Source organism: Bos javanicus, chromosome 18 (assembly GCF_032452875.1).
Source record: "Bos javanicus breed banteng chromosome 18, ARS-OSU_banteng_1.0, whole genome shotgun sequence".
Classification (NCBI taxonomy): Eukaryota; Metazoa; Chordata; class Mammalia; order Artiodactyla; family Bovidae; genus Bos; species Bos javanicus.
The window spans coordinates 2699527-2720632 of record NC_083885.1 but is presented as its reverse complement, the minus strand read 5'-3'; the positions used below and the strand labels follow the sequence as shown (position 1 = coordinate 2720632).

Genomic DNA, 21106 nt, shown 5'->3' with positions numbered 1-21106 from the left:
TGGGGGAAGGGCGGCCACCGGCGCGCTCGCAGCAGTGCGCATGCGCACATGCAAGGGGCTGCACGCCGTCCCAGGGTCCTCCGAGGGGTGGTCCGTCAAACTTCGGGACTACATTTCCCATAAGCCCGCAGGGCCACACCGTAGGGACTCTCAGGAAAGTTTTCACCTTGTTCAGCCGATCGGATGAGTGTTGACCATGATAATCCCTTGGCCTGGACCTCATTTCCACCAAAGGGAGTATGAGTTACAATCACCACCTCCCCCAAAATAGGAATCCTGGCTTTTAAAGGTTACACAGGTAATCTATGATCACAGCATTTGAATTAGAAAATATGTATAAAATAGAGCAAATATCACCCATGATCTCACCTTTCAAAGATAACTATATATAACATATTAAGTTACCTTTCTGATACTAAAAATAAATAAAACTGGCCATAAAGGTACCATGTGCTGTCAGTAGGATTTTTTTTTTTTTTTAAGTTTTGGATTTACAGTAAAATTTGAGGAGAAAGTTCCAATGTACCACGTGTGCCCACACATGAATGGCCTCCCCCACTATCAACACCCAGTACCAGAGTGGTATATTTGTTACAATTAAATGTACACTGACAAGACACCCAAAGTCCATAGTTTACATTAGGGTTCACGCTGGGTGTTGAACGTTCTATGGGTTTTGACAAACATACAATGACATGTATCTACCACCATAGTATCACACAGTAGTTTTACTGCACACAAATTCCCCTGTGCTCCATCTATTCCTCCTTCCCTCCCTCTCCCTAAGTCCCCGAAAGTCACTGACCTTTGTACTGTACCGCTAGGATTATTACCGAGTCCAAGCTGCACGGAAGACCAATAAGTCAACAAATAAGTTGTTGGGGCAAGGAATAGCCACTGAACTGGGAAAGCAAGCAGACCAGGAAGATGATGAACTCATGTCCCAAAGAACCATCTTGCCTACTTTTGGATTCGGGCATCCTTTATACATCCCACAAAAGGGGAGGGAGTGGAGTCAAACAGTTCCTGGTTCCCGGCAGCCTCTGGAGGGGATATGTTAATTTCTTCTTCGTGCAGTTATTCACAGGTGGGCCTGGTCAAGGTGCTTCCAGTGAGCTGAAGAAAGGTATTTTAGCCTAATGCACATGACCTGGGAAGCAGGGTTCCCAGAGATGGGTGATTATGTATAATGTAAGCTTTGAGGCAATATCCCTTTAGTGATTAACTTGTAATAGAATACAAAATTTCTTCCCTATTAACAGTTGTCTTTTTCAGAATGTCATATAGTTAGAATCATTCAGTTTGTAGCCTTTTCAAGTTGGTTTCTTTCACTTGCTGCTGCTGCTGCTAAGTCACTTCAGTTGTGTCCGACTCTGTGTGACCCCATAGACGACAGCCCACCAGGCTCCCCTGTCCCTGGGATTCTCCAGGCAAGAACACTGGAGTGGGTTGCCATTTCCTCCTTCAATGCATGAAAGTGAAAAGTGAAAGTGAAGTCGCTCAGTCGTGTCCGACCCTCAGCGACCCCATGGACTGCAGCCTTCCAGGCTCCTCCGTCCATGGGATTTTCCAGGCAGAAGTACTGGAGTGGGGTGCCATTGCCTTCTCCATTCTTTCACTTAGTAATATGCATTTAAAGTTCCTCCATGTCTTTTCATGGCTTGTCAGCTCATTTCTTTTTAGCACTGAATAATATTTCATTGTCTGCATGTACCACCATTTTATCTACCCATTCAGCAACTGAAAGACATCTTGGCTGCTTCCAAGTTTTGACAATTATAAAAGCTTCTATAAACATCCCTGTGCAGTGTTTTGCACGGAAATAAAATGTTTCTCATTTGTGTAAATGTCAAGGAACACAATGATTAGGTTGTATAGTGAGAATATAGCCTTGTAGAAAACTGCCAGACTGTCTTCCAGATTGGCTGTACCATTTTGCATCCCCACCAGCAATGAATGAGAGTTCCTGTTGCTTCACATCCCTGTCAGCTTTTGCTGTTGTCAGTGTTGTGGACTTTGGCCATGCTCATAGGTGTGTAGTAGAGCAACCAGTTTTCAATTAAACAATATACGGTCTCAAAATCTACTGTTATTGAACCAGACCTGGGTCTGTATGCACACACTGAAGCCAATGTGTGATGCCAGGTTGTGGTAAACAGAAGTGCAGAGTTTATGGCAAGGCTAAGCAAGGTGTAGGGTCAGATACTGCTTCAAAGAATGGAATTCCCTGATGTCTTTCAGGGAAAATTTTTTAAAGACAGGATGGGGCTTCCCTGGTGGTCTAGTGGTTGAGAGTGCACCTGCCAATGCAGGGGACGTGGGTTTGACCCCTGGTTCGGGAAGATCCCATATGCTGTGGAACAACTATAGCCATGCACCACAGCTACTGAGCCAGGGCTCTAGAGCCTCTAGCCTCAACTACTGAAACCCAAGCGCCTGAGAGCCTGTGCGCCACAACTAGTGAAGCCACCACAATGAGAAGCCCACACACATTTAGAGAGCAGCCCCCGCCCTCAGCAACTAGAGAAAGCCACACGCAGCAATGAAGACCCCCACAGCCAAAAATATATAAACAAATCAATCTTAAAAAAGCAAAGACAGGGTGAAGGAGAAGGTTGTGGGGTAATCAGCTCATGGACATTTTTATGATTGACTGGTGATGAAGTAATCAGGAGTCTCCCTTGATTGACTCACCAACCTTCTGGTTTCAACCGGTCTGGGGTCTACATGTTTGTGGTCAATATTTAGTTAACTTCTTCTATCTGGTGGAGGTTTCAAGAAGTAGCTCAAGGATATGGTTCACAATATTATCTACAGCCCTTGAGGAGTAACTAAAGGTCCCTGAATTTGTCTAATGGTTAAACAATTACTATTTTGACTTGCTTGACTCTGTTTTTATGTTTGTATTTCTTGGATTAAATTTACTACTTGAACCTTGGGGAAGGCCTACAAGACAAAAGTTTTCTTCAAGCAAGAGGCAGGCAGAGGGGACTTCCATGATGATCCAATGTTAGGAATCCACCTTGCAAAACAGGGGATATAGGTTCGATCCGTGGTAGGGAACTAAGACCCCACATGCAACCAAGCCTGAGCCCATCTGCTTGCCCCAACGAAAGATCCAGCATCAAGACCAAAGACCCCGTATGCTGCAATTAAAAGACCCGATGCAACTAAAGAAATATTTTTAAAATGTTTTCTCTTTACTCAAAATCAAAGAAAAGCAATATGATAACATATGTAATATCATTTTGACCTATCAGTTTGGACAATTTTTAAAAGAGTAAGGATACCCAGGGTTGGAACAACTTGGCGAAAAAAAGTTTTTAATGTGTATTCATTCATTTATTTTATTATTTATTTTTGGCTGTGATGGTTCTTCATTGCTACACATGGGCTTTCTCTAGTTGCGGTGAGCCGGGTCCTCACCGAGGTGGCTTCTCTTGTTATAGAGCGCCGGCTCTAGGCTTATGGGCTCAGTAGTTGTGGCTCACAGGCTCCAGAGCAAAGGCTTAATAGTTGCGGCTCACAGGCTTAGTTACTGCGCCACGGCATGCGGGATCCTCCCAGACCAGGGATTGAACTGGTGTCCCTTGCACTAAAGGCAGATTCTTAACCACTGGACCACCAGGGAAGCCCCGAAAAAAAAATTTTTATGCAATTCTGGTAGGACTATAATACATAAAATCTTTCTGAAGGCCTTATTGTATCAAAAGTTAAAATTTTTAAATTATAGATTTTAATCTTGTACTACGATGTATATACATGAATGTTCTCACATCGCAGCCTATATCTGCTACGAAACACTGGAAAAATCTAAAAATCTTTCAGTAGATGTAATTAAAATAATCATAATATGTAAATGGAATTTGGGGAGACATTGAAAATGATAATGCATACTAACTCCATTCGGCTTCTCTGGTAGCTCAGTGGTGAAGAATCCACCTGCCAATGCAGGAAACTTGGGTTCAATCTCTGGGTCGGGAAGATCCCCTGGAGAAGGAAATGGCAGCCTACTCCAGTATTCTTGCCTGGGAAGTCATATTGACAGAGGAGTCTGGCAGTCTACAGTCTACGGGGTTGCAAAGAGTTGGACAGGGCTGAGCAATTCAGCACACACACACATGCTAACTCCATGGGGGAGGTGTCTAATGCATTCAGAAATGAAAACTGCAGATCACACAGATTATGTAGAGTGTGAGCCTATTTTTGTAAAAAATTATACATATTTTAAAAAGACTAAATACTTAAATGTATAAAAAGAATAAATACACACTCTTCCCCCAATGAGTTAAATTCCACACACATGAGTTAAATTCCCGACTGCCTTATGCAACAACGTAGAGTACTGTGTGTGGGGTTGTTTCTGAAGACCTTGCACATTATTCTTTATTAATTTCCTCTTAGGAATAAAGGGAAAGTGTGGAGGATTAAAAAAAAACATATTGCAAATTTTAATTTAAATGTTGCCTTTAATTTTTTTGACCTTCCACTAAGGTTTCACACTTTCTCAGTCAACTACCCACCGTGTCCCAGTGGCTGTTGCATCTTCCCAGCATGTTGGAGCATCAACTTCCTTTCCAACAAGCATCGGCACCTCGCAGTAACTACAGGCTTGGACGGCGCTGTTATCGGATGCAAAAAGACTTTGTTACGATAGTGACTGTTGAGAGTGGAGCAAATATTCCAAAGCACATAAATAAAGTGTGGTTTGTTCCTGCATGCATGCGCGCTGAGTCGCTTCAGTCGTGTCCTACTCTTTGGTGACCCTGTGGACCAGAGCCCACCAGGCTCCTCTGCTCCTCTGTCTATGGGTTTGTTCCTAGATACTGGCAAAAAAAATTTATTTTTGTTCATTTGATCAAATGACATTCCCATGGGGCACGGATCCTAGATCATCCAATTTTATCAAACAACTTGTGTACTCTGTTACATTAAGATTCATTGGTCTTTCTTGCACTTTGAATGGATCCTTTATCTCAAATCCATGATTTTGTCATATCATACCCTGGTCACTTGAAAAATACTGGCTTACTGAGTCCTAAAGATCTTTAAAATGTTGATACATTTTACTGCATAGTATCAAATGACCATAATAATATTACCACTGGTCTCAACAGAAAAGCTTTCATAAGTTTTGGGAAGCAGAATCAGGTTTTTGCCAACATTCAAATTTTCACTTGAAAGATAATTTTACCATTGAGGAACAACTTGTAGTCACTTGTTTTTCTTGAAATGACAGCTCACTTCATTCATTTTTGAGAAAATGTCTGCCAAACACCCAGCCTTCGATTGACTGTAAGCCATTCAAGTAAAAATATTTCATGAGAAAAGCAGCTAGTTCAACTCATGACTCAAACAAGAGCACAAGTGGTTTTCCTGGAGACAACATTGCATCTCTGTGTGCAGCAGAAGTATTATACTCTGTATGTACTTCCTGTTTCATCGGACAGAATATTAAAAAGGCGAGCGCTGAAAGATTGAGACAGGCACAATTAATCATTCTTACTGCTCCACTGAAGTCATTCTTTAGTGAAACTGGCGCTTCTTTCCTGTAATTGTGTGAGAGTGCAGACAGCAGGGACCACCAGGAACTTCCCTCGTGGTCTGGTGGTTAGGACTCTGTGCTTCCACCGCACGGGGCATGGGTTCCACCCCTGGTCTGGGAACTGTGACCCTGCATGCCTCAGCACGGCCCGAAAACACTAAAAGAAGGCAGTGACTGCCAGTGCAGTTTGGTGCCACTGTCTGGAACCCCCAGGAGACTCCCCAGCATGTAATTTTTCAAAAGTGACCTTGACCTCCTGGACACTCAGCAAGGGTCTTGGAGACCTCAGGGGTCTGTGGGTCATACTTAATGCACAGTCACTGTGCACTATTATCACACCTAAAAATTTCACAGTATTTCCTAAATACTATTCAAATATCCAGTTGGTGTTCACATTTCCAACTTGTTTCCATGAGCATCATACATTTCTTCAAATTTTTCAAACTCAAGATCCAGTCAGGGACTTCCCTGGTCCAGTGGCTAAGACTCCTAACTCCCAATGCAGTGGGCCCAGGTTTGACCCCCAATCAGGGAACTAGATCCCACGTGATGCAACTGAGAGTGTGCATGCCAAAACTAAAGATCCTGTGCACTCTAAGACCTGGCACAGCCAAATAAATAAATATTTTTTAAAAAATCCAAATGAATCCATGGCCCAGGATTATTGTCTTTTAATACATAGGTCCTTCCTCCAAACCTTTTTTTCCCCTTTGTTACTTATATGCTAAAAACACTGGATTGTCTAATCTGAAGAACTTCCACATGGTCTGGACTGTCTTGATCACCTTATATTTTAATTGTCAATTTTCTCTTCCTTCATCTGAACTCTGAACCTGAGGTCAAGGTTTAATAAGAAATTTTAGCCAAATATTACCAGTGATTCCTTACTCCTTTCCAGGTCTTGAAACAATTCTTTTTCTGAATAAGTTTAATTTTTCCCCCAAGTGTCTTTGTTTTCTACTCCTTTATTCAGCATTCCTGCCATCGTTTATCAAGCACCTGCTGGCGGCAGGCACTGTGTGTGGACACTGCTCTGAGTGACCCAGAGCCCTCTCCTTGTGAGCTTCCATTCTACTTGGGAAGACAGGCAATAAACAAGTAAAACAGAGCGTGTCAGATGGCGTTTACTGCTAAGAAGGTCATATCAGGAACTTCCCTGGTGGGCCAGTGCTTAGGACTCTGCAATTCCACTGCAGGGGCAAGGGTTTGATCCCTGGTCAGGGAGCTAAGATTCTACACACCACTTGGCACGCCCCCCACAAAAGTTGTATCAGGAGCTTGTGGAGGGGTGTGTTTTTGAGCAGAATGGCTAGTGAAGGCTTTACTCAGCAGGTTAGGTTTGAGCCAAGACTCTCTTAGACTCCATAATTCCTATAATCATAACTCTAAGACTCCATAATCAGACCCCTACCGGTGGATATTCCTTCCTTGTATTATTTCCAGTGTCTGACAACACCACTCCATCTGGTCCCCAATTTCTCCCAGCCAGTTGACCAGCCTCCCTCTTTTTTATATCTGAGATGATGGAAAAGGAATGATATCTAATCACAAGCTTTTCCCTCCTTGTTTAGGGCTCTGAGAAGTGATCTTCAATTTACTTTTTTCAAGGCAAAACTGCAAAGTAGGGGCCCTGCAAAAATTCTTCTAATTTGTAGCAAAGTGAATATATTATGCTATCTTTTCCTTTATTTTTTAAAAAATTATTTGGTTGCATCAGGTTTTCGTTGCAGCACGTGGGATCTTTGTTCCGTTATGGGGGATCTTTTGTTGGAGGTACCGACCCTCTAGCTGTGGCGTCCGGCCTCAGTAGTTGTAGCAACAGGCTTAGTTGCTCTGCAGCAAGGAGTTTCTCAGGCGGCTCAGTGGTAAAAGAATCCACCTGCCAATGCAGGAGACGCAGGACACGCTGGTTCAATCCCTGAGTGGGGAAGATCCCCTGGAGGAGGAAATGGCAACCCACTCCACTCTTCTTGCCCGGAGAATCCCCATGGACAGAGGAGCCTGGCGGGCTGCAGTTCACAGGGTTGTAGAGTCAGACACGACAGCACACACGTGCATGCACGTGGGGTCTTAGTTCCCTGACTAGGGATCGCGAGGTGGGTTCTTAACCACTGGACCACCAGGGGAGTTTCTTTCCTTTATTTTTAACATAAATGAACTCTGGGGAATGGAACTAACCTGAGCCTCAAAAAAATTTTTATCTTATTTGAGTGCTTGACAAGGCCATCTTAATCCTCAATGAACGAAGGGGTCTTACAAGGTCAGTGGCTGAGATCCAGGGATCCTCTGTGCATACGAGGACTGTCTGTCTCATTTGTCACGGCCTTTCCAGCACTGTGCTTGCTGTAGATGAGGAAGGAATGAATGACCGGAGCAGGAAGTAAGGACACTTGAAACCCAGCTACGGCCGGTATCGTGCACGTCTGTCCACCTGAGTGCACCAACAGCTACCTGTGCATCGTGCATCCTGCTGGAGTGGGCAGCTTCCAGCATCACCTGACTTTTCAGGGCTGCCCACCTCAGTGGGCCAGCAGTGCCTCTGCAACACACCAGGGTAGGTAGCTGCTCCTCTGGCCCTTCTCTCGGGCTGGCCAGTTCTTGGGATTGCAAAGAACTCCAGCTATTTCCTCGCTCTATCTCCACTTTGTGAAGAGACACCTAAAGACTACACTAAAAATAGAAGAAAAAAAGATTTCCCTGGTGGCCCAGTGGTAAAGAATCTGCCTTGCAATGCAGAGGACCAGGGTTGGATCCCTGCTCAGAGAACTCAGAATCTAATATCCCACACGCCGCAGAGCAACTAAGCCTGCGCGTCACATCTAGGATGTGTGTACTACATCTAGGAGGTCCCAGATGATGGAACGACGATCCCAAGTGCTGCAACGAAGACAGGAATCAGCCAAAGTAAGTAAATAATCAAACAAATTTTAAAAAAGAATATCCTATTTATCCCACCTTAGGGGAAAAAAATCATAGTCATTCTGAATCAGGTTTAATTTTGGGTACATTGGTTTTTATAGAGAATTTAGAGATAACTGCATATAAGTCAGAAAGACATAGGCTTGAATATTATTGGACACTATTATTCTTTTAAAAAGCAAATATTCTGAACTTGTTTTATTTCTTCTATTTGCCTTAGTCTTTTTTATAATATATTTATTTTTAATTGGAGGATAATTGCTTTACAGTGTTGTGTTGGTTTCTGCCATACATCAGCACCATTCAGCCACAGGTATACACGTCCCCTCCTTCTTGTATCTCCTTCCCACCTCCCACCCCATTCCACCCCTCTAGGTTGTCACTGAGCACCAGGCTGAGCTCCCTGCACTGCACAGCAACTTCCCATTAGCTCTCTGTTTCACACATGGTAATGTATATATTTCAGTGTTACTTCATCCCACCCTCTCCTTCCCCCATTGGACAAAGTATTATTACAAAATAAGCAACTGAATCAAAGCTTCCTCTATTTTAAGAGCAGATCCATAAATATTAACAGAACAGATCAGGACTCCAGTGGTCCAAATACCTGTTCACAAATGGAAAAAGCCTGGAGAAGCCAACAAGTTTTAATTCTGACAAAGATAAGCTGTTTATGGCTTCAAAATGATAATATGACTGTTTTAGGGGCTCCCCCAGGCCACGTTCAGGTTCAATTTTTCCTTAGAAGGACTCAGAACTCAGCAAGCTGTTATACTCATGGCTACATTTTACTGCAGTGAAAGGATACAGATTAAAATCAGAAACGGAAACGGCACAAAGGCCAAGGTCCAGAAGACACGAGGCACAAGATTCCAGCTGTCCTCTCTCAGCGGTGTCATGCACACAGCACTTGATCCTCCTAGCAATGGTGTGTGACCTCATACGCGGAGTACAGCTAACCCTAAGCTCAGCTGAACCTTGGTATCCAGGGTCTTTACTGGAGGTTGGTTGATCATATGGGCATGTCTGACTGCCTACATGGCTGACCTTAGTCTCCAGCCCCTTCCCATGTCACGTTGATACCCTGGGATCAAAAAAAGGAATACATGTTTATTGTTTTATGCCATGGAGTTTTAGGTGTTTCTTATACTATAGCAACAGCTAACTGATTCAGTGGGGGTAGTAAACAGAGCAACAAAAGTACTTTTTGAAATTAAAGTGTACTGACACAAATCAGATAACTGTTAAGACATACTTTCTCAACACACTGCTATCATGCAAACATTTCTGGTTCTAAATGTGACAATGAAGTGTCAGCAATGCTTCTTCTTTAGTTTAAAAAGTGTTTCTTAGGGGATATAAGTATACCTATGGCTGATTCATGTTGAGGTTTGACAGAAAACAGCAAAATTCTGTAAAGCAATTATCCTTCAATAAAAAATAAATTAATTAAAAAAAATGGTTCTTGCATCATTTTCCTTGTCGGCTAGATCTTTAACATTTTTTAATTCAAATATTGTTTTAAGTGTAAGAACACTTGGGACTCCCCTGGTGGTCCAGTGGCTAAGACTTGGAGCTCCCAATGCAGGGGACGTGGTCGAGGAACTAGATCCCACATGCCACAGCTAAGAGTTCACATGCTGCCGCTAGAAAAGAAACTTTGTGCCGCAACGAAGGTGGGTGCCGCAACTAAGCCCCAGTGCAACCAAATTAATTAATTTTTTTTAATGTAGGACACTCGAGATGTATCTCCTTAGCAGATTTTTTAAGTATACTGTGCAGTAGTGTTTTGCATGAGCACAGTGTGGTACAGTAGATTTCTAGAATTCATTCATTTTGCATAACAGAAATTTTAAACCTGTAATTAGTAACCTACGGGATTAACACATTTAAAAGATGCCATTTCGGGCTTCCCTGGTGGCCCAGTAGTAGGAATCCCCCTTGCCATGCAGGGACACCGGTTAGATCCCTGGCCCAGGAAGATCCCACGTGCTGGGGAGCAACTAAGCCCACGCACCGCAACCACTGCGCCTTCACGCCCTAGCACCCTCGCTCCGCAACAGAAGCCCCTGCAGTGAGAAGCCCGAACACCGCACCCGGATAGTAGCTCCCACTCTCTGCAACTAGAGAAAGCCCTGGAGCAGCAACGAAGACCCAGCCCGGCCAAAAATAAGTAAATAAGTAACACCATTTTCTTCTAATACTTTCATGATGTCACTTATTTACATTTAAATATTTTATCTCTTTGGTATTTAAATTGGATATGGATTCAACTTTATTTTTCTCCCTGATACCATAAGTTCATCTTTGCTACGCTGACTTTAGGTGCCACCTTTGTCAAACATAAAATATTTGTAATTGGTTATACTTCTGAACTTTCTATTTCTGTTCCACTGGTCTTTCTGTCTATTCATGCAACAATATCACACTTGTTATCATTGTGTTTTATGGTATGTTTAATTACTAGGGTCCAATCCCCCCTCATGAATCCCCTTTTCTATTTGTATTTTTATTGACAATTTTTTCAGAAAAGTTTTATATTTACCAAATATTGAGCAGATAGCAGAGCTCCATATCTCCCCCCCAACAAGAGTGCACAGTTTTCCTCTATTATTAACTTAATCTTACATTAATTAGTATGGTTCATTTGCTGTAATTAATGAACCAATGCATGTGAGTGCTAAGTTGCTTCAGTCATGTTTGACTCTTTGCGACCCTAATGGGCTACAGCCCTCCAGGCTCCTCTGTCCATGGGATTCTCCAAGAATACGGAGTGGGTTGCCATGCCCTCCTCCAGGGGATCTTCCTGATTCAGGGTTCAAACCCAAATGTCTTATGTCTCCTGCAATGGCAGGCAGGTTTTTTACCAAGGACCACCTGGGAAGCCCAATGAATCAATAATAGTATATTATTAACTAAAAGCCATAGTTTTTCAGACTTCCTTAATTTTACTGACTACTTTTTCTGTTACCAGATTCCATCCAGGAGGCTACATTTAGCCTTCACGTCTCCTTAGGCTTTGCTAAAGACTGAATGTTTGTGTCTCCACAAAATTTATAGGTTGAAAACTAACCCCCAATACAATGGTACTTAAAGGTAGGGTCTTTGCGGGGATGATTACGTCAGGAGGGTGAATCCATCATAAGTGTGCTTAGTCTAGAAAGCTCCCTCGCCCCTTTCACTATGCAAGGACTCATCAAGAAGACAGCTGTCTGATCCAGGAAGTGGTTCTTATCAGACACTAGATCTGCCCATGCCTTGACCATGACACCCCAGCTTCCAAAACTGTGAGAATTAAATATTATGTAAGCCAATAAATGTTGCTGTTAATGGGTTACTGAGCAATGGACTTTAGCAACGAAATCGAATGAACTAAGATGGACTCCCTTGGTTGTGGCTTTTTCAGACTTTCCTTGTTTTTGATTACTTTGACAGCTTTGAGTACTGTCAGGCATTCTGATATTCCCTTATTGGTGAGTGTCTGATGTTTCTGTCATGGTTAGACTGGGGTTATGGGTTTTGGGGAGGAAGGCATTAGAGGTAAAAAGAACCATTTTTATCCTATCCTGTCAAGGGCAGTATATTAGCTTCCTCAGGCTGTTATAAAATAAAAAAAGTATCACAAAGTGAGTGACTGAAAACAACACAGACTTGTCCTTTCAGAGTTCTTGATTCTGAAATCAAATTGTTGGCAAGACCATGTAGCATCTGAAACCGACAGTAAGGAATCCTTTGTTGCTTCTTCCCAGCTTCCGAGATGCCAGATGCAGCCCCTTCTCTGCTGCCTCCATGGTCACGTGACATTCTCCTCTCATCTCAGTGTCTCTTCTCCCCTTCTTACAAGGACACCAGTCACACCGGACTAAAGGCCAACCCTACTCAGTAGGACACCATCTTAAGTGATTATATCTGCGACAACCCACTTTTCAAATATAGTCCGCTCTGAGGTTCTGGGAAGGACGTGAATTTTGAGAGGATTCTATTCAACACAGGACAGGCACCGTCAACAGGATTTGACTGCTGGTGTTGATTTTGATCATCGGACTGGAGTAGCACTTGCCAGGCCTCTCCACTATAACGTGACCCTTCTCCTTTCCCCCTTTCCATACTGTCACTGCGGAAGGAAGTCCCTAGGAGCAGCCCACAATTAGGAAGTGCGAAGTTATGCTTCCTCCCTTTAGGGGGAAAGTTCCACATAATTTATTTACAATTCTTCTGCACAGGAGACTTATCTGTTTTCCCTACTTATTAATTTAGTCAATCAATCCAGTTACACGTAAAGCCAATTCAGAAGTATTAACTTGTCTCCCTGTGGGAAACAACTTGACCGACTTGTGGACAGTGCTTATGGGCAATTCCTTTTGCCTTTAGTCTAACTGAAAACTCCATTCATGTAAATCAGCACCTGTTTCCTCCACCCTCTTCAGAGAGGTCGCTTTATACATTTAGAAAGATAGATTCTCTTGTCACAGTCTTCATTCTTGCCTGGGATCTGCCAACCTCCTAAATGATCTTTTAGAAATCTGCCTCAACTACGGTTCACTCTTGGTGTTGTAAAGTTTTATAGGCTATGAAAAACGTGTAATGTCAGGTATCCACCATATAAGTTATCAGAGTACAGAGGCTAAAGAAATATATTAAGCGACCCCACAAGAATGCAATCATCCAAAAACCAAACGTGGAAAATTCTACAGAACAAACGCCCTAGTTTCTTTAACAAGTAAATGGCACGGAAAAATGGGGGAGAGGGAAACTGTTGTAGATTAAGAGAGGCTTATGAGACACAATAACCAGTTGCTCTGTGAGGGCTTTCCCTAGATCTTGATTTGAACTAACCAACTGTAAAAGAGACTTTTTTTGATTTTTCTTTTTAAAATTTTTGGCAGTGTGACATGTGGGATCTTAGTTCCCTGACCAGGGGTTGAACCTGCATCCTCTGCACTGGAAACGTAGAGTCTTAACCACTGGATCACCAGGGAAGTTACAAAGAGACAACTTTTCAGATAAGCCAGTTAAGCAACACATTGAAAGTGGACACATGGATTCATTTCAAATGTGGTTGGGGAGAAAGACCCAAGTAGGAGTTTGTATTCCTGGTTTGACTGGGAAGGAAAACAAAGACAAGAATAGCTTTATCTCAGTAATGTTACAGCACGTTTTTTTTCAGTTTCTGTAGAAGGAAAACCAAGCTTGGAATACCTTCAAGAGCAGCAGCCACGTCACTCCCCAAGATCCTGGGATATGCCCAGTAGGAGAGTGGAGACAAAGGGATGCAACTGTCTTTTCCTTCACTTACCTGGTAAATTGCTGTTCATCCTTAGCACTCCTCTTCCAGGATGTCTTCCTGGCTTGCCTTTCTGCAATAGCCCACCCCATCACCCAAGAGCCTCCCTGCGCTTTCCGTCTCAGATCCCCATCAAGGCTTACTCCGTGACACTGGAGCTGGGTCTTGTGGGATGAGAAAGCTCAAGGGTATTTGCCAAGCCCCTGAGCCTGGCTGGAGCCCTGGGTACTCGGACCACAAGAAGTCATTGCATAATCTTAAATTAGGTAGTGGCTGCTGTTCCGTCTCCCTTTGGTTCAGTAAACCTCACCTCTCCTTCAAGAAGTACTAAGCAGGGTCTGGCAGGGCCACCTTAAGGCTGCACCACCTTAAGCAGCCCCGCCCCCAGCACAACCAATAGCCCTGGGTGGTAACTGGCAACTGCACAGCTATGGCCATCCTGCTCCGGCCTGCAAGCTGGGGACTGTTCTCCTGGAGGGGCTACTGCTCCAGGGGGACGCTGGTGGGTAGGAGGGGAGGAGCCCCTTAGAGGGTGGGGGGCCTGGCTCCATGCTGCCCCAGCATCAGGAGATCTCCTGGGGAGGATCGCTGGGCTCACCCCATGTCAGATGTGGGTGTTTAGTGAGGGCGGCTGAAGCCCCTGTGTCTACCATGAGGGGGGCTGGGGGGTTTCAACTCCAGAGTGCCCCTTTGGGGCTCCGGAACACACACACATTTTGAAAGAATGCATGGGAGGCAGGAAGCTGGTTCTAGGCCAGGTCCTGTCATGGATTCGATGGCCTCTTTTCCCCGTCAGTAAAACGGGAAGAAATACCCAAGAAGGGCTCCAAGAGCCCTAGGAGGCCCCTGCCAACGTGGGGGCAGGGCTGTGGGTGCCTCTGTTCACAGGCAGTGGAAGCCCCACCCCTCCCCTCCCACCAGACAGGTGGCCCCAGATATCTTTGAGTGACCCTGCCAACGTGCGTTTCTCCCCTGCAGGGCAGACTCAGCGCGGGCTTTGTGGAGGCTCTGAAGGCAGTTGTGGGGAGCCCCCACGTGTCTACCGCGGCTGTGGTCCGAGAGCAGCACGGGCACGATGAGTCCATGCACAGGTGGGTACCCCCTCCACATCAGAACCCCTGGGGAGTGAGGGTCCTGGGATGTCTTCGGCACCCTTTTGGGCGCTCTGGCATTCTCCACCTCTCCTCTGTGCCCCCAGAAGGGTGTTCTCTACCCACTGCGCAGCCTCAGGCCCTGCAATACCTACAAACATGAGCAGGACCTGAAGGTACCACACACCCCTACACTGCTGAGGGTCTGGTTGCAGGTGCCAACCTCCGGACGCTGTGGTGTGGCCCCAGAATGTGGAGCAGGTCAGCCGGCTGGCAGCCCTGTGCTATGGCCAAGGCGTGCCCATCATCCCCTTCGGCACAGGCACCGGGCTGGAGGGTGGAGTCTGCGCGGTCCAGGTATGAGCTGCGGATAGCCTCCTCCTCGGGCCAGGCTCTCCCGTCACACTTGTCACATGGGCGGCGGCCTCCTCCACCACGCTCACGCTCGGCGCCCCTTACCAGCCATCCTGGAGCTCTGGTCCGCCTGCTGGGAGGTTGGCCACGAGCTGAGGTCCTCCTGGAGGAAGACCTAGGGCAGCCATTCTTTGCATGCCTCCCGCCAGGGTGGCGTCTGTATCAACCTGACCCGTATGGACCGAATCTTGGAGCTGAATCCCGAAGACTTCTCTGTCGTGGTAGAACCCGGCGTCACCCGCAAAGCTCTCAACACTCACCTGCGGGACCGCGGCCTCTGGTTCCCTGTGGGTAGGCTGGGGCATTTCCCCGGGCCTGGCGGGCTCTCTGGGGGCGGGGTGTTTCTGAGGCTCGGTGGGACCCCTCTGCGGGCACCAAGCTGCCCTCTGCCCTCCAGACCCAGGTGCAGACGCCTCTCTCTGTGGCATGGCGGCCACTGGAGCCTCGGGCACCAACTCTGTGCGCTACGGCACCATGCGCGACAACGTGCTGAACCTGGAGGTGGTGCTGCCCAGCGGGCAGCGGCTGCACACCGCAGGCCCCGGCCGGCGCTTCCGGTGAGCGCCCTCTCTCGGCCGCGGCCCCCGGGAGACCTGAGACTGTCCTGCGGGCCCAAGCTGGTAGTCCAGTGGTGGGGGTTGTGCCGGGGAACTGCAGAGCTTCCCCGGCGGCTCAAGCTCAGAGAATCCGCCTGCGAGGCAGGAGCCCCGGGAGCCGCAGGTTCCATCCCTGGGCGGGGAAGATCCCCAGAGGAGGGCACGGCAGCCCCTTCCAGGGTTCTGGCCTGGAGGATCCCAGGGACAGAGGAGCCTTGTCCACGGAGTCGCAGAAAGCTGGACAGGACTGAAGCGACTTAGCAGACGCCTAGGGGAGCGGCTGCCTGGGGGGTAGTCTACACCGAGGGCGGTCAGCCCAGACCTCAGGCTCTGCTCCCTGCTGGCCTCTAGCCAGAGATCTGGCGGCATGTGGCCTGGACGCTCACCTGCCTTGTGTCCCCGGGCCCAGGAAGAGCGCAGCCGGCTACAACCTCACCGGGCTCTTTGTGGGCTCCGAGGGAACGCTGGGCCTCATCACAGCCGCCACTCTGCGCCTGCACCCTGTTCCTGAGGCCACTGTGGCCGCCACCTGTGCCTTCCCCACTGTCCAGGCGGCGGTGGACAGCACCGTACACATCCTTCAGGCTGCAGTACCTGTGGCCCGCATTGGTAAGCAGTCCAGGTGGGCTCCCCGGGGGAGGCCCCTTTTAAAGGCCAAGCTTCACTTCACCTGGCCTCTCCTTGGCCCCAGAGTTCCTAGATGAGGTCATGATGGATGCCTGCAACAGGCACAGCAAGCTGAACTGCTGCGTGGCACCCACGCTCTTCCTCGAGTTCCATGGCTCCGAGCAGGCGCTGGCAGAGCAGGTGCAGCGCACAGGTGTGCTGGGGTGCTGTGGGCAGGGGGCACAGGCTGCCCCCAGAGTAGAGCTTGGTGTAACTCCCCCCCGCCTCCTACAGAGGAGATCATCCGTCATAACGGAGGCTCCCACTTCTCCTGGGCCAAGGAGGCAGAGGAGCGCAGCCGCCTCTGGGCAGCCCGGCACAACGCCTGGTATGCAAGCCTGGCCCTGCGGCCGGGCTGCAAGGTGAGCGGGCTGGGATGCAGGTAGGAGCCTTTCCTCGGCCTGGTACCCTATCGTCCAGGGTGGCCAGCCAAGGCCCTGGCGGGCAAGACTGCCACATCCTTGGGAGGGAGGCCCTTCCTTGAGCCAGGCCCTGGGTGCAGGGACTGAGCAGTGGCAGCATGGTGCCCTTAGGAGTTTCAACACAGAAGGCAGCCTTCCTGGAGGAAGAGGTGGTGAAGGGGGAGATGGTAGCCTATGGGAAGGGGAGACAGGGCCCCAGGTAGCCAGTAATGGGGGACCTGATCGGGGGTGGGGAGCAGGCTGAGAGCCCTGGAAGCCTATGTGGGCCAGTTCTCTTGTTCCCCAGGGGAAACTGAGGCTTAGAGACGGAGCGGACACATGCATGTGAGAGGCCGAGCTCCCTGAGCCCATCTGTAGCCTTGACCCCTTACCTCCCGGGCATGCTGGGTGAGGGGGTTATTGCTCACGGAGCTGCCCCAACCCAGGGCTATTCTACCGACGTGTGTGTGCCCATCTCCCGGCTGCCGGAGATCCTGGTGCAGACCAAAGAGGACCTGGAGGCCTGGAGACTCACAGGTTCCGCCAGCCCCCTGCGGGCGCGTGGGGCAGGGTGGGACGGGGCCAGGGCCACAGCTCTGTCCTCTGGGCCCCCAGGAACCATTGTCGGGCATGTGGGCGACGGGAATTTCCACTGCATCCTGCTGGTAGACCCTGAGGACCCCGAGGAGCTCCTCAGGGTCCAGGCCTTTGCAGAGCAGCTGGGCAGGTAAGGGCGAAGCGGGAGGCAGGACAGGAAGGTGGTGGCAGGGGCTAGGGGGGCTCCCACTGAGGGTCCCTTCCGGTTGCCTCCCAGGCGTGCACTAGCACTCCACGGCACATGCACCGGGGAACATGGCATCGGGCTGGGCAAGCGGCAGCTGCTGCCCGAGGAAGTGGGCGCGGTGGGCATGGAGACCATGCGGCAGATCAAGGCCACGCTGGACCCCCAAGGCCTCATGAACCCAGGCAAGGTGCTGTGAGGGGCTCTGGGCACCTAGCCCACAAGCCCCCCCAGAGTGGCACCTCCCGTTCTGGAGCCTGTGTCTTTTTAAATGAACCTGAAGCCAGGTGGAGGAGAGAGAAGCTTGGACAGGCCTCCGGCTTCTCCCCAGCTCTCTTGCTGTCCTCAGGAGCCTTTGCTTCAATAAAATTGCTGGGGGTCATTCCCAGTGAAGCGGCTTCCTCTCTGCTCTGACACATCTGGGCCTGGGGCAGGGGAGAGGCACCATGGGTCACCCCAAAGACTAGGTCCACTCCCCTTCTCGGCCTCCACAGCCCAGGACAGAACAAAAGCTGGGGATGCAGCACCTATAGCCCAGCCCCATCTGCCTGGTGAGGGGAACGCCCTTTGCTGGTGGGGAGGGGAAGTTCTGCTCCACGTTCTCAATCCCACGCCCTCCCCTACCCCCAAATAAACCTGAGCCCCACTTGCAACTGTCTGGAGATGAGCAAGCTGCACCTGTGAATGGCCTCCTGTGCCTGCCCACCCCACCTCCTCCAGATTCTCTGTCCTTCGGCCCGTGATGCCCTCATCCCTCACCCAGCCCCTGCTCTTTGATCTGTTGCAGCCTGAGGAGGGGACGGTGCTCAGGCTGCAGGAGGAAGGTCACTTCAGGGGACCCAGGTCCCTGTCCCAGTTGCTCTGCCCGTGAGAACCCCAGGACCTGAGGACTAAACCATGGCCATCCTCACTTACCATAGACTCCCCCCACTGAGCCCCCAAACTGGGCTCTAGAACATTCTGATCATGTCCTTCAAGTGGCTGCTACCAATCACTGGAAATGGAAGTGATTTTCCCGGTCCCACAACTGTCCATGGTGTGGTATGTTTCTCTACCAGCTTTCTTGACTGTCACGTCAGGCTCTGTCACCCCGAGGCCTGCCCCAGGCTTGGTCACAATTTCTAGCCAGAGCTCCTCATCCTGGCAGTCGTTCCCCCTAAGCCCACGCGAGGGCGCCTGACACCACAAAGCTCAGACACCAGTATCGCCTGGGGTGTCTGCTCCCCTTGCAGGGACTTACAGCTCTCAGCTCTGGGCCCCCCGTTTCCCAGGGTCCAGCAGATGCCTGGAGCCCAGGAAACAGATCTCCAAGCCCCCACCCACCTGCAGGTCCCAGGAGCCTCTGGTGGAGGCCCACCTCCCTCCCTGGTGGCCTTGGCCCTCAGGAAAGAGGCTGAGCAAGGGGTGCAGGGAGCCAGCGTCACCCCCCAACTCATTTCATTCCCATCCTCCTAAGACCCCGCTGAGCTCCTTTCCTGACTCCACCCCATCACCCATCAACTGTTCAAGCCCCCAGCAGAGGCAGCCCCTCTGAGACAAGCTTTGTTCAGACTCCTCTGCTAACACCAGGCTGAGCCCTGAGTTCGCTCTACTGTGACATTTCTGTCCCTTGGATGTAACAGGGGTAGTGTGGGGCAAGTTTCATGTCCCCACCCCCACCACCACCCAATAAAGGAAACAGGAACACTAACCATCAGCCACATGAACTCACTGGTGCCTCCCCTCCACGCAGGCTGCCTGCCACCAGCAGTCCTCCAGGGTGGCATTCTGCAGGGCCAAGGCTCCTCCCTGGTGTGCCACCCCACCCCCCAGCGCCTGGCAACTAGTAGGTGCTCAGCGAATGGCCATTTCCCCACAATTCTTTATAAGGAGAAGCTCCAAACATGCAGGAGAGTTGAAAGAACAAATACACCGTTCACTGAAGATTGAACAGTGAATATTCTTACCTGGCTTGCTTCGTGTGTGTATTGTTGGGAAATCATTTGGAATTGAGTTACAAATTTTTTCACATCATTCACCTATACAATTCAGCATGTTTCCTAGGAATAAGGACCTAAAAACCTTGACATAATTAAATGGCTACTGTGCGTGCTAACTTGCTTCAGTCACGTCTGACTCTTTGCGACTCCATGGACTATAACCTGCCAGGCTTCTCTATGGGATTCTCCAGGCAATACTGGAGTGGGTTGCTATGCCCTCCTCCAGGGGATTTTCCTGACTCAGGGATTGAACCTGAGTCTGTTATTATGTCTCCTACATCAGTAGGCGGGTTCTTTACCTCTAGCCCCGCCTGGGACTACTAGATGACTAGTTTTAGTGAGGTGCCCTTTGCGCAGGAAGCCACCCTCTCCAAGTGTGCAGTCCACTTGGCAATCCTCCAATAGCAACCCACTCCAGTATTCCTGCCTGGAAAATCTCATGGACAGAGAAGCCTGGCAGGGTACAGTTCATGGGGTCGCAAAGAGTCAGACATAGCGATTAAACAGCCAAGTGTCCTGAGCTAGCAGAGGGAGTGGGTGGAACCCACTTCCCAGTTCTTGCCAACCCCCCCTGCCCTCAGAAAGGCAGAGCTCGGGAGAACCGTCTGGCTGGAGGATGACAGACACCAGTTCCATCTGGGAAGCCAGGACAACCCCATCCCACCCCCGCCCAGGAGCTGGCAATCGGGCTGAAGTCAGAGGCCACGGACACCAGCAGAGGGCTGTAGTGAGCCAGGTGGGAGTGAAGTCCCTGGGGGTGGGATAAACACCAGCACAGGAGCCTGGAATAGCACCCGGGGTGTGGGCTCCAGCCCTCCTCTCACCCGGCTCACCCAGGGTGCCGCCAAGGCTGCCAGGTCTAAGCCACCGAGGTGGGCACATGGGTCCCCTCTGCCTGCAGGCCTAGGGGTCAGGCAAGGAGACGTTCACGGCCACCTTTGCTGGAGGAATTAAATATAGAACAGGGAGACACAGTTGCCAGGCAGAAGCAGGAGGCGCTGTGAATAGAACAGTGCTCTCTGTGGCGACAAAGCCATGAGACAGCCTGCTATGCATGTGCCAAGGCTTCCGGGCAGACTCTCTGACCCTCACGGTGGCCTCTGAGATGTGACTTTGTTCCCACTTCACATGTGGGGCATCTGAGGTTTAGATGGGAGTCCTTTCCCCAACATGGTTCTGCCAGGCAGAGAAGCCTCATACAGACAGTTTAGAGCCCAGGTTCCTGCCACCATAGCAACTGCAGGTTCCGGGGTCACCACCCCACCAGCTTGGAGCCAAACTCCTCTCGAGTTTTTCTCTGGAACGCTGGACATGCTGGGGCCTTGGCTCACAGCTGCCCACCAGCCTGCAATGCACAGAGCAGGTGCTTCAGCAAGCGTCTGACAGAACATGACTGCAGGGCCTTGGTGGGGTCAGAGCCCACCCGCGGG

At 49.1% G+C, this 21106-nt stretch overlaps 1 protein-coding gene across 4 annotated transcripts; it reads left to right on the top strand.

The window, feature by feature from the left end:
* The first annotated feature begins 14145 nt into the window (after positions 1–14145).
* LDHD (lactate dehydrogenase D) lies at positions 14146–19801 on the top strand. 4 transcript variants are annotated; one of them, XR_009730679.1, is made up of 13 exons: positions 14146–14250; positions 14727–14839; positions 15055–15196; positions 15403–15544; positions 15651–15810; positions 16259–16458; positions 16541–16669; positions 16750–16877; positions 17363–17453; positions 17532–17643; positions 17731–17887; positions 18485–18738; positions 19430–19801. XR_009730679.1 is itself a non-coding variant. In XM_061386739.1 (12 exons), exons 1-12 carry the CDS (start codon positions 14179–14181, stop codon positions 18566–18568), a joined length of 1530 nt encoding a protein of 509 aa, XP_061242723.1. In that variant the 5' UTR covers positions 14146–14178; the 3' UTR covers positions 18569–19387. The 4 variants fall into 4 exon arrangements, 3 of the variants coding, with proteins under 3 accessions (XP_061242723.1, XP_061242725.1, XP_061242726.1); XM_061386739.1 differs by lacking the exon at positions 19430–19801 and having other exon boundaries at positions 18485–19387; XM_061386741.1 differs by lacking the exons at positions 18485–18738; positions 19430–19801 and having other exon boundaries at positions 17731–18092.
* The last annotated feature ends 1305 nt before the right edge of the window (positions 19802–21106 follow it).

Coding starts and splice junctions, on each gene's coding strand:
- LDHD (XM_061386739.1), top strand. CDS start 14,179: ATGGCCATCCTGCTCCGGCCTGCAAGCTGGGGACTGTTCTCCTGGAGG. Junction 16,459..16,540: donor AGTACCTGTGGCCCGCATTG/GTAAGCAGTCCA, acceptor CCTTGGCCCCAG/AGTTCCTAGATGAGGTCATG. Junction 16,670..16,749: donor AGAGCAGGTGCAGCGCACAG/GTGTGCTGGGGT, acceptor CGCCTCCTACAG/AGGAGATCATCCGTCATAAC.